Source organism: Struthio camelus, chromosome 6 (genome assembly GCF_040807025.1).
Source record: "Struthio camelus isolate bStrCam1 chromosome 6, bStrCam1.hap1, whole genome shotgun sequence".
Taxonomy (NCBI): Eukaryota; Metazoa; Chordata; class Aves; order Struthioniformes; family Struthionidae; genus Struthio; species Struthio camelus.
The window spans coordinates 25,196,114-25,209,922 of NC_090947.1; the positions used below are offsets into that span (position 1 = coordinate 25,196,114).

General features: G+C 39.4%; 2 protein-coding genes across 7 annotated transcripts in view; both read right to left on the reverse strand.

Annotated features, from left to right (window-relative positions):
- The window catches only part of CSRNP3 (cysteine and serine rich nuclear protein 3), a 112,456-nt gene extending 104,630 nt beyond the window's left edge, over positions 1 to 7,826 (reverse strand). Inside the window, exon 1 of one of the 2 annotated variants that reach the window (XM_068948754.1) lies at positions 7,763 to 7,826. The gene's annotated coding sequence lies outside the window, so the exon portion shown is untranslated. Of the gene's footprint in view, positions 1 to 7,369; positions 7,391 to 7,762 lie in introns of those variants that run through there. The other variant, XM_068948755.1, reaches the window with a different exon arrangement.
- Positions 7,827 to 10,303: 2,477 nt separating this feature from the next.
- Positions 10,304 to 13,809, reverse strand: part of SCN2A (sodium voltage-gated channel alpha subunit 2) — a 78,756-nt gene continuing 75,250 nt past the window's right edge. For all 5 annotated transcript variants that reach the window (XM_009676187.2, XM_009676185.2, XM_009676186.2 and 2 more), the window contains exon 27: positions 10,304 to 13,654. In XM_009676187.2, coding sequence (XP_009674482.1) covers positions 12,459 to 13,654 — 1,196 coding nt within the window. In that variant the 3' untranslated portion in view covers positions 10,304 to 12,458. The remainder of the gene's footprint in view (positions 13,655 to 13,809) is intronic.

Consider the following 13,809-nt stretch of genomic DNA (forward strand, 5'->3'; position numbering starts at 1 on the left):
GATAAACAAAGATGACACCAATGATAGGTTCTCTTTTACAGCTACAACAATAGGGAAAATACTAAATGCCAGCCATCAAGTGATCAGCATCATTATTTCTGCTACATACTGAATATGCAGTGATATACTGTTAAACATGAGTTAAAAATTTGTATTTATAACCAATTTAACTTCTTTTATCTATTAGCACAAGTATTAACAAATTCCTCACCATAAAAGATAGGGTTAAGGAAGGCCTCACCTGTAAAAAGATCAGGCATAAGAGTTGTGTGTAAATGTGTGTTTTTCACTAAGTGGCAAGGACTGAAACCTAATAGGAAGAGCTCTGTATGAACTGGAAGGTATAAGAAAGCCAGTGACCTATATTTCAAATATTCATTTTCATCAAGTGAATGACAAATTATATTTTAATCTACTAAACTATAGTTTTCACTGAATACCTCCACATACAAGACAAAAAAAGTCTTGCAAGAAGTTAAAATTCTAAATGTATGCTTACTACCCTTTGCAGAATTAAAAAGATACTTCCTCTAATCATCTGTCACTAAAATCAGTTTAATGCTAGTTCAAATATTCTGCATTTAAATCTGCTGAAAAAATCAGATAGCCTAATACTGAGATGCATGTAATTCAAGCATTAAAAGATATTCTAATAAACAACATGACATTTAATTCTAGTGACAAGATATGGCACGAGAATAAGATCATTTGCTTAAATAAAACCAGTCAATTTTAGCTATATTCAGAGCGTATGGGCTCCACTTTGATTGACACCTATGGACTTGATTTTTACAGCCATTACAGAAAACGATAGTTTTGCGAACAAATGAACGTGTCTGTGCTACGGATAACGTATCGTTATGAAAATCATGATCTTTTTTGCCCTCATCTTAATGAAAGTTTTAGTCATACCCAGGATGAGAAGCAGTATCATGGAGGGTGTTTGATCAGTATATCAAACCATTAGATGCATCAACATTTCATCATCGTCAGATCTTGTCAAAAAGGCTAAATGATGATCAATATATGGCCTACTAAAAGTCTTCAGAATACCTTCATTTGCATAAAGCATGATTTTTTTTTTTTCAAATCAACCTTTCTACCAGAACCACTCCTAAATAAAACATATTGAATTGATTGCTTTTGATGAGCTTTTATTCTCAAATTTAAGTCATGCTATATTCTGAAGGCAAAAGCAGCAATTTCCTTTCAAATCTCTAATCACAAGGGAGATACCACAGTTTCCACACAACTTTTCAGCAAGAACATCAGCTTGGCGTGATCATGCACTGACACCTAGTGAATGCTCTCAGTTAAGAAATACTCTTGCTCATCTTCTAACTGCCTGTGCAGAGCAAATGTTATCAAATAATATCCTACTCATGTTTAGAAGATGCTTCACATATGGACTGTTTCCCCACATTCTAATTAGGGAGACATCAGATGTGTAATACTGCTTATACACAAGCATGAAAGAATTTTTTATGCAACAGTGTATATGCATGCATACATATACATACAGTACACAGTACCTGAACTGTTTGAAAACCTTGTAATTACCTCATTTTGTTTTTCATCCATAATGACAGCACAGTGACTAGTGCAGAGTACGTCGTTGAAACCCACCCGATAAACAAGTTCTTAGAGACTAGTATTTTTGTCAATCCTCATCTCTCTGCCCAGGAGGTCTTTTGGCTCCACACACACAGAAATTGTTTTGTTTCCATTACGTAGCAGACTGTGATGGAGATGATCTGAAAAGCCCTTAAATGTGAACAACACATGCTGAAGGAACAGTGGAGAATGCAATTGAAGGATTTATAGCTGAGAACAATATGAAGTCATTACATCACTGTATTGTCACTTCTTCTAATGCGTCCCTACAGAAGCTAGTTGTTTGAACTATTCATTAAATTTTACATGGAATCACCAGCTCCTCATCCTCTCCACACGCAATGGAAAAGATCCGAGACTGTAACTCACAACTCTTCTTTTTATTCTTTAAGTACAGTTAAGGGATCCCTTCTCCCGACTTTGACACGCTTCTCAAGCACAAAGTCCAATGTAGCAATCATCTCTTAATTCTCACCAAGGGAGCACTGAATAAGTCATTCAATGAAGAACTGCACTGCCTAGCCTTACAAGCAACTCTAGAAACTGGTTTTCTTGGCATGGCGGGGGGGAATAAGCTACCAGATGCTACCAGACTTTGCAGATCCACATTCAAAATTCCAATTTTCCCACTGTGATTTTCTTGAATTCCCAAACATGAGGATGCACAAAAATCATATAAGACATTCTGTATGAGACATTACTGCTAGCTATAAGCTATTATTCAACATATCATACTTTAATACATCCAGGGTACACATGCATCAGTACAGGGGAGAAAACAAGCTTTACCCTATGTGTATGTAACTGTTGCTTTGACACAAGCTATGACGCATACAGGTGGCGGTGCTAGTGAAAAATCTTTCACAGGTGGTTATTTGCATGAAGCTATCACCTAAACACTAGGTTGCCATACTCCCATACACTACCTACCCAGCAGAACTCCATGGGTTTGATGTCTGCAGAGATCTGGGAGCAGACCTTATCACCCAAATTTGTTTTCAATTCACTTCTATATTGCCTTTCAGATGCCATGAAGATATCCTTCTTTGCTGTAGAGGCTTTCACAAAATAAACAGTAGTTGTGTAGTTTACACGTGCCATTTGTTTCAGTAACAGTGCAACATTACCACTTTCTTCGTTGCCAGTTATCACAAGAGTGAAAAATTGAAATAACAAGGATAAAATACAAGTCTGACAATTTGGAATTGACTTAATTTTTCTTCAGAACAGGTGCTCCAGTAATATTTTGCTTTCTTTCTTGAGGAAAAAACAAACAAGTAAAATCTAACTTAGAAAAAATGTCCTATGCCCTAAAGGTACTTCCTCTATCCAGGGTTTTCCTGGAAGTCTTTAGTTCAAAAGATCTATGCTGTACTCAGGACAGATCCCAAACCTTTCATTTCCAATTCTAACCTACATACTGAATTCATGCTCTTACCTGAGTTAAAAGTGATTTAATGAGTGGTGACCTATGAGGTTTTACACTTTTAGGCACCCAGCCCTATCAATAACGTTATTCTCAAGAGTAGTAAACACTTTAAGAAGTCTGTAGAAATGGATATGCATAGCTGTTGTCAGAAGCCTTCCTTTCAAAAAGGAATTATACAAAGAAAGCAGTAATAGGTTTTACTATCCACAGCTTTCAAAGACAAGTTTTGGCAATGCATCCAAGTTTTGGCTCAGAGACCCTTAGCTACCGCAAGAGAAAGAACAACTGAGAGAAAGCAGCGGTGTCCCGCTGCCTACCTCACCGCTACCCTACAGCGGTTACAGTAACTTCAGGCCACGCAATCGGAATTTAGAAAGTGCAAAATCTCTCATCATGACTCCGGGCTTTACCCTCTCTCTTTGTAAACTAGCTTGAGCAAAACAATCAAAGTATTCATCTCAGCAGGCAAGAGAGAGACACACACACTCTTATAAGATCATCGTCACTTTTTACAAATCATGGCATGTAAATTACATACAACGTCTGAGATTCTTGTGTTAAAACATGTAAGTCCATTTAAAAAGTAAATATTTTATCAATGCATCTTGGAAAGAGGTCCATTGAGCCAAAGTAAACATTAGTAGAAGCCAATGCAAATCCTGAGCAAATTTAACTCTCATTACTTTGCTATGTGCATATACAGTGTTTACACCTGCAGCTTCCTGTTTGTCCAGATTCCACCTGGAAAATAACGTTTCCCATGCTGAAACTACAATAAGCCTTCACGTTTCCAACATCTCTTATACTGTGACAAGAATTAGAAACGGTAATCTTATTTCTGTCAAACAGAAGTTCATATCCACATGTACTCTTATAGGCAGAACACAGATTTGTGAAAAAAAAAAAAAAAAAAAACACACCAGGGTGCCTGATCAGCTCCTTTCATCAACATTTCTTTTGTTATAAAGAAGATTTATACCTCCCCAAACCACATACAGCATTCCATTTTGCAGAGCTAAAAGTCCTTGTTGCCATGGGAACTATAAAAAAAAAAGTCAGTCATGACATAGCAAAGCTATAATAGAAACAAGTCTACTGGGAAATTACCAGTACTCCAGGTTTTCCTATCAGAAATACTTGGGTGTTTTCAACCCGAAAAAAACACTTCCTCAAATCTTACTTCCTAACTCTCCTTCCACACATATTAGCAAATTTTCATTAAGAAGTGCTCATGCCTTATGCTGTAGAAATAATATATGTAAGAAAAATTGTGTAAAAAATGCATTAAATACAATATAACACCAATCTCAATATATGTCTTTTCCAGACCTACTTGGTACAACACATGCACTAGTTAACAATTTATATTGCTCAGTCCATCTATACATAGGAAAATAAACAGGCTTTTCAAAAAAACTGAGGCTAAGACACTTGGTAAAAAATACACCCCCAAAAAACATTACATGAGACAGACTACATAAAATCAAGATTTATAACACACTTGTTTAAAGCAGTATTTCAAGGTTAGTTATACATGCATTTAGCCTTTGCATCTGTGTTCTCACTGGGTAATACAAATTAAAATTTGATTACTAAAATAGAAGGTCAAACCTTTTGAGAAGGTTGTTGTCACTTCAAAGCAAAGTGAAAAATCAGTGTCCAATTTGGAGTCACGCAACTCCCACTTGAACATAAACAGCTCCCAGAAGTGTGAATGACAAAGGGGAAAAAAACCACACTCATCAAAACATCCATGTAATAACAGAGAATTCATGATATCATCAAACGTACCCTTTTCAGTACCCCACTATAATCTTGTGGAAGTGCTACATTTATTTTGTCTGTCAAAAGTATATGATGATGTAAAATGTCTTGATAACACTGCAAGTACTACACATAAATGCTGTTAAAATTACTGGAGTTCTAGGCCATAAGCTGATCTGTAATACAGCAATAAAATTGGGAAGATCCCTGGATAAGACAGTTTTAAATGCTGCAGAACAGTATCTGCCAAAATTACTTCTGTATGTGTAAGTAGTTTCAATATATTATAAATACATTTTCTTTTAACATCATAACTACTTAAATACTGTACCAGGAGAAACTACTTTAAAAAAGAAACCTTGGAAACTAAGTGCAAGTTTGATCTGCAGAGAGCTTCATGGTCAGATGGCTCTGCAAAAATTAATTAGGAAATAACATTCAACTTTTTTTTTTTTTTTTTAAATCTAGTAACGCTTGTTCAGAGAGCACATTATACAGAACGCAGTACTATTGAAAACAATTAGTTTGGATTAGCTTTTCACTTCATTCCCTAGGCAGATTACTGAGAGAGTAATTTAGGGCAGCTACCTAAAACTTAACTGCATCTGCCTCCAACCTAACACAGAACTGGACAGGTCTCACAAAATGCTTGGACAGATAATCAGAACTGAGGGCGTTCAGAGTAATGGAAGTCACTTCTAAAGGAGACTGATCTTGTCTGGGAATGCAACAGGACTTTTTCATCCATCAAAGCCATAAAATAAACAGGATGATGGTGGCTGAGGGGGGATGATACCTACAACTTTATCAATGCTTTGCAAAAATTGCATATATTTTTTAATTGGACTAAAGAAGTCAAGTAATTTACAACAGTGAAACAGTTTAGTGTGCAATATTTTTCAAAATAAAATTTTATATTTATAATAGTGTGGCATTATTTATATGACAAGTTTTTGGAATTAGCAAAAATACAAACATCTTAATTTCTTTCCCTCAGAGATGACTGGTGAGGAAGAATGGAGATGGAGTAAGGAAGTAACTAATAAAACACAATAACCAAGTATATTAAAAATAGTAAAAGACACAGAAAAACATTTATTTTTCTAGATGATCTTTCACGTAAAGTTACAGCTATTTGATGAGTCCTTATTTCAGTAATAAGGATGGTCAGCGTTTCTCAGATTCGTATAAACATTGGGCAGATGTCTTTGCCACTGCCAGGCACATGTAACTCTCCTTTTCTCTGACCCATTGTTTCTCTAAATTAGTCACTGCCCACCATCTGTAGAAGATTCTCCGACCCTATTTAGCTTTTTTTAAAAAGAAAACAAACCACAGTTCAGCCCTGTTCTCTCCACTCTCCACTTTGAACCAACAGATCAATGGATGACATCAGTTCTGTAACTGCAGGGTAACATCTGTCTGTGGTTAAAGAGAGCTGCCGCTTCTACTACTGTGCTATCAGTGTCACAAGTACTAAGCTAGCTGTACTCTTGTCTTGTATTTTCTTTATGAAGGTTACTGTTTTGAAATTACAATTCACAATAGTTGATGCATGTTAAACAACTGTAGCATATTATAATTGTGCTGTTATATCCGTTATTCCCCCCCCACACACACACACACAACACCCAACCATTACTATGGATTTCAGGAAATAAAAGAAAAACCCAACAAAAAATATCTTCCTTCAGAACATCCCCGGATTTAACGATCTCACTGCAAAATCGGGTCGACCAATTCACAGGCATAAGTAAAAGAACAGAGGAAACTGAACGCTCTCTTCATCCTGAAGCAGTATGTGTAATTTTAGCTCTACTAGTCTGTTCCAACCGCTCTCCCCTCAAATAGTTTGTCTTTCTTGTCTTCCTAGACCAGAAGGTGTTTCAAACAAAGAAAAAGCTTACAACTTTCGTTGCTCCAGAATTTGCTGCACTAAGCAGTTTCTGGAGACTTTCTCACATAGAAACCTCAGTAGGAGAAAGAGAAGGAAGGGAGGAAAAACAAAACAAAACAAAACAACCCCGTAAGAGCGCAGCTATTCGAGCTAACTTGAACTAAGCAAGAACTAACACAATCTTGCAGCAGCGAGTGATTTATCCCTAAGAACACAGAGAAAAACCCACAAAACGTTTCCCATTTACTCTGCTATCTCAGGCAGCAGCTGTAGCTGTGTAAGACGTTACCAGCCCCCCTTTCCGCCCCGCCAGCAGCGGCGCGCACCTACCGCGCGCGGTACTCGCGCTTCAGGGGCGGACGCGGTGCTGCCCACCCGCGTCCGGGCAGCTTCGAGCCCCGCCGCAGCCGGGAGCTGCGGGCGCCGGAGCGGCCCCGGCGCTCTGGGGGCAGCTGGAGCCGCGGAGCCCCGAGGCAGGGCCTCGCCCGCCCGTTTCACGGACCAGGATACAGCCAGTCTTTTAACAAGCCACACTTGCGGGTCCTCCGCTGAGGAATTAGTATTGCGCCTACTCGCGACACCGCCTAGATTAATCAATCCTACCTCACTGCCAGTTATAAAAAACACAAATAACGGGAACGCCTGACCTCCTTCCGTCCACCTACCCCTTCGCCGCTAGCGGAGGGCCCTGTAAGCGGCGCTCCCCGTGCTCTCGGGCCGGGTGACACCGAGCAGCCTCCCCCGGCCCGCGCGCGCACCTGCCGTTGGGCTCGCGCCGCCGCCCGCCAACCCCCCCCCCCCCGGCCCGCGCGCACCTGCCGTTGGGCTCGCGCCGCCGCCCGCCAACCCCCCCCCCTCCCCCCCCGGCCCGCGCGCGCCTGCCGTTGGCCTCGCGCCGCCGCCCTCCCCGGCCCGCACGCAGACGAGCGGCGCAGCCCCCCGCTCCCCCGGGGCTCGCCTGCAGACCGTCCTCCCCCGCCCCCCCCCGGCAACCAGCGGCCCCCGGCCCCGCACGGGGGGCCCTGCCCGGCCCGCAGGCCGGCCCTTGCTCCCCTCACCTGGGCCGGGCGGCGGGAGACGCGGGGAGTCGGGGGGTCCCTGAGCGGGCTCCTGCTACCTGCCGGCCCGGGAGGCAGCCCCGTCCCGCCGCCCCATGGCGGGCTGCGCTGCTCGTCCTCCCGGCGCGGCGGCGGAGCCCGCGGGAGATGCGCCTCGGTGGCCTGGCCCGGCCCTGCCCGTCGCCTCGCCTCACGGAGCGCTCCTTGCGCGGCGGCGTAATTAACAGCGGCGAGGAAAGGGCAATCAGGGCTGTTCACGGGCTCGTTTCCGACATCCCTCAACGCCGCCGCCGCCCGGCTGGCCGGCGCGGAGCTCCCTCCGGAGATCGCGTCTGGCAGCGGGTAGCGCGGTCCTGCCTTAATCGGCTGGGCAAAATAGGTGAGTTTCCGGTGATGGATAAAACTGTGAATGACTGGTTTGCAAAGTGGTAGCATGTGTTTTTACCAAATCTACAGATACAGAAGAAGAAAGGGGGAGGGGGGAGGAAGTATCAAGCAAAAACATACCTGCTCATCATGTTTGAAGTATATATTTTTTTTATTTGTACTATTCTTTTAAGTATAAATCATCTCAAGAAGCATACTGATTATTTTCTGAATGATCTAATTCATACATACCTATTATAGATATCTGCATTTAATAGCTTTCTCTCTCCACAAACCAAGCAAACAGCCATAAATTCAGCACCTAAGTTACGGAATTTCAGATCCCCCAGGCTCGCTCTTTCTTAGACAGCTGTTTTTTTGTAGGCAGAGATAAAAGTCTAATTGCAACACTGTGGCCCAAGAGCTTGCTGCATTAGTATAGTAATGCTGATTTCCCAAATCTGGATTAAACAATCTCAGCAGACCATCAGCAGTTGAATACTCTGAGAAGATGAAGGAAACCTTCCTACTGCTCCATTTTGGGCAAAGGCCATTTGGGATGTTTTGTCCTGGTCTAGGGTCCACATCCAAAGCTAAGATTTATACATTGAATACATGATCACGTGTGTCTGGCTATACTGATACTCTGTAGAGATATATATGTCTGCAGAAATTCAGAGTAGGATTACAAGTCATATTCTTCGTGTAGCTGAGATACAGGAGCAATAAGGTATTTGAAGTGATTATTTGGGATTGTGCCTGTTTTTCCTGGCTTTTAATTTGTTTAATATATCCTACCCTAAAGGCATTACTGGAAATTTACAAGGGACAAAAATTCTCCTTAGAGATAGCACTCACACTGGATTGCTACCTAAAAATCTGGCTCTTCTCCTTCTCGTGTCTCGAATGCTACTTTTTTCAGAACCTGTTTTAGCATTTTTACAGGATCACAGACCACTTTGCAATAATGTAAATGAACAATCCCTTTAATGCATTGAGAAGATAATCACATATCATAGACATAAGATAGCCTTATGACAATTTCTTGCCATACAAATGCTTTGTATTTTGGAGTTTAGGAAGCCCAGCTAGGGAAGATGCAAGAAATACTTTGATATAATGCATTCTTCCGACATAATTCCAAGCACCTCATAATAGATGCTGTAAAGTGGAGTTAGGTAATTTGCGTGACAAGACTGACATGTAGTAGAATTGATTTATATAAGTTTCTCCTCCTCTTCCCCCCAAATATTTCTCCAATAGGGAGCCTCTGAATTTGTAAGCAATGAATGAAGGTCATCTAACAGAAGACAGAAGAATAAAATATAGGATAAAGGTACCTTTCTTGATGACCCTTCTGTTGTTTTTATGTTAGAAATATCATAGAAATATCATAGCACTTCAGTAAATGTAAATTTCATATCTCTGTTCCCATTCAAAATTCTTCCTCAATTCCACTGCCACTACTCTTGCGATACTGTTCTACATCTACCTTCTGTATTCTGATATTAGCGGTTTCATAGGCAAGTGTGCATCATTCTGCATATGCCAGGCTCCTTTGCAGTGAAAAGTGGTGTGTATAAATTCACCATAAAAGATTAATATTATTTTTCACACTAAAATTGTACTCAGCACCCTAAGCTAAATAAAAATTTTATGGATTTGATGCTTTACCAAAACTTCCAGCAGAGATTCCACTGACTTCAGTCATCTCCCCATGCCTTAAAGTAAAATAATAAATACTTTACATATTCTGTAGCATACAAAGTCTTCCTTATAACATAAAGATGATTCTTGACTTCAAATGTAAAATATCATTGAGATGATACATACTGGTGTGCAGGCTTTGTAGCTAGACAGTTTTTGTAACATCTGCCTTTTCTACTTGTCTCAGAATACCTGACATGAAAAAGGGTTTTAAGCATCATGGATATAAACATTATCCTACTGCATAATATTTTCAAATAGGATTAATCACCTGAAGAATACAAGTGCAAATCAAATTAAGTATAGATATATTTGAAAGTATACAGCTTCAATTTTTTACTGTTTACAGTTCTATTATTATAATGACTTTCAATCACTACTCCTGATTTCTAGTATTTTATATATTTTTATAGCACCTTTTGATAGTCAATATTTTTTAGTGATGAAAACAAAGACAGAACAATTAAATACAATAAAAAATGAAGTCTTTATTCTTTTGGCTCAACTGTAATGTGGTTTACTGTTCTTTATGGTAATAGCATTTTCCTGCATGCAGTTCACCGACACACAAGTCATTATTTTTGTAAAAGGAGGAATCAACATTGAATTTTTGCTTGTGTTAGAAACACAAAAATGTCCTGATGTGCTCAATTATACAAGTTTGCTATTTAATTCCTGTGGGGGAGGGGGGGGGTGAACCCATCGTGGATCCCATATTATATTTAGAACAGTTCTAGTGCAGCATGAATCAACAAGAATAAGAATAGTCTATGTAAACAAACACTGGTAAAGATTTCATGAATAAAAAGACTATCTTGAAACTTCTGATGCAGGCAGTGCTAGAATTTTAAACAAATCTCCCAACCACATTTCAATTACAAGTTATATCTATTTGGAAGCAAGTGCATTTTAGACTCAGTTTGAAACTTATTTCACATTAAAATGTGTGCAAAAATACAGTACTAATAAAAAAGCAGAAACCTAAAGCTACCTCATTCTCTCCTTTGTTTCTCATTTTGTGGAGTTCTTGAATTAAAAAGTGCTATGGATAGAAAGTAACAAAAGTGACAGTGACATCAACCTGAAGATAATTCTCATTTCTTATTTTATGTACAAAACGCTGAAAAATAAAATAAAATGATATTTTTACAATATTTATACTTTCTTAGAAAATTCTATCCATGTATTTTCAACAGATTAAGCAGTTTGCAACATATCCTGTACAGTCTGACTATACTCCGTACAGTATTCACTTAAAATTTTAGAATGCAAAGCAAGAAGCTCTTAAATAGCTGCAAACTATTGCTTGATGTCATGAAAGAATGATGACTGATTGAACAATTTGTTTCACTTAACCACTGAGATATGGCTTCCCATATTAGACTTTTAACAGTGGAAGGAGTAAAATTACAGCAGCAAAGGCAAGATAAACATGCATCAGTGATAGCTTCCAAACTATCTATAATGGTACAGAATACTTCATATTAGCTGTTAAAAGCTTGCAAACTACATTTATTGTGGTACATATTTGATGCAATAAATATTGTGCACAGGTCATTATTTGTTTGCTCAAACATGCACCACAGGATAAAATAACTATTTACATAGACGGCATTATTTTACCAACACATACAAAGTCAACCTTGCTGAGAGCAGAAGATGGCTAAACGATACTGCAGGGTGAAGCAGAACAACTTCATAATCATTTAGTTTTGTGGGGTTTTGGTAAATTCAGTTTCCCAAGTTCAGGTAAGCTGTTTTCTGCAGAAGAATATTTTAAAATGGACTTTATATCCCCCAGCAAATTTTTTATTCAGAGTTTATTCAACTACAGTTTAATGAGTTATGAAAAAATAAAACATCTGTTCTATTATTGTAGACTCTATGGGACTTTACAGGCACATTAAGATTTCTCTGGATGAGACACTAGATGGATACTGTTATTAAGCACCTCAAAATATAGAGCCACCCTGAAACGTGGAAGTAGATAGACTCTGTTGCTTTGTGCGACGTCATGTTTTTCCATGCATGAACTACAAGTGCAGCATGCCTTCATGCAAATCACTTCTGTCTGTACATTATAGAGAATCCGAGAGTAGAACACCTGGTTCTCATACCCCCTTCCCCAACATAAAACCCATTTACAAAAATAGTCACATATAATAGTAAACAACCTGTGAATTAAAAAATGATAAATTCACCAACACTGATTTTGTAAAAATATGGGAAATGTGGCTGTTGAAATGCAAACAGTGGATACAATTATTTTACTGAGTGTTTCATGTTAAACATAGATATTCATAGGTTTGCACCTTTTTTTAACTGGTCCCTACAGTCTGATTGGCCATTTTGTCTTCCCTTCAGCAGTGTCAGCTGGTAATAAAAACAACAACCTCCTGTCAAGATGTTACCCTGTTTTACAGAGTTGCAGTTTGATGACAAGGGGTCACTGTCTTGTTATAGGCACTGACCTTTTATATATATATATATAATTATTTATATATATATTTATATATGTAAAAACTGTCAGTTTGGCATGTACCTCCTACAGGAGTCCTGTTGACACAAATACATGACTTTCTCACGCTGTAAACAGTTTGTCAATCGCAAACAGAATTCCATGTTACTTTTTAGTTTCCCTGCTGTCTTTACCTTTATCTTCTTTCTCTGATTTGTCTTTTTCATATTTATCCTTGTCTGGCTTGGTTACACTATCATAGGATGGCGGGGAGGTGGTGGATGGGGTCATATCTGTTTTTTCTGGAGTGGAGTTCTCATTTAGTTTATCCATAATCATTTCTTCTTTCATGGGAAGATCATCCTCATCTTTATCTTTATCCTGATTAAATATACATGAAACTTTTTTGACTTTTTGCCTTAAAAGATGGCGTCTGAAAGCACGCTGAATAATGACAGCAGACACCTCCTCCTGTTTTCGTTTTAATGTGGTTGTAATTGGTTCATAGGAGACTTTAGAAGGATTGGCTGCCATAAACCGGTCTTCCATCTGTATTCTGAGGGCATCCATCTCTCCACTTTCCCCCAAAACACGCTTGGTGAAAGCAAACAAGATGTCCAGGCAGTGAATTCTGTCACCACTTACCATGGGCAGATCCATTGCGATAAGCTGGACTTTGTTCGGTTTTGCTATAAGCAGAGGAGGGTCTAATGAAGCTGCAAAATCTGATAGTTTACTGAACTCTATGAATTGTGTTGCATCTGGATCGAACTTCTCCCAGACTTCATAGAACATCTCAAAGTCATCCTCGCTCAGGGGCTCAGCACTTTCCTCAGTAGCAACACTGAAGTTCTCCAGAATCACAGCAATGTACATGTTCACCACTACCAGAAACGATATGATAATGTAGCTGACAAAGAAGAAAATCCCAACGGAAGGGTTGCCACAGTCACCTTTAACAGAGCTGCCCGGATGATCTTTATGCGGGTCACAGTCTGGTTCCCCGCTGTTGAGAATTGGGGCTAACAAACCATCCCAGCCAGCAGACGTGGTAATTTGGAAGAGACAGATCATGCTGTTGCCAAACGTTTCAAAATTGAACATGTCATCAATCCCAACTTCCCTCTTGACATAGGCAAAGTTGGACATCCCAAATATCGCATAGATAAACATGACCAGGAACAGCAGCAGACCAATGTTGAACAAAGCAGGAAGAGACATCATCAAAGCAAAAAGCAGCGTGCGGATGCCCTTAGCGCCCTTAATGAGACGCAGGATTCGACCTATTCTGGCAAGTCGAATGACTCTGAATAATGTGGGGGATACAAAATATTTCTCAATCATCTCAGCTAGAAACATACCTGTTGAAAAACAAGTTAAATTAGTAAAGAATATTATTACATTTAAAAGCAACTGCTAAAGATTTATTCTACAAACATGGTAGATCTTTTAGAGGAATAGCAAATTTGAACAGATTTTAGAAATTTGGCTTCCAGCCTTTCAGTTGGTTTTCAAA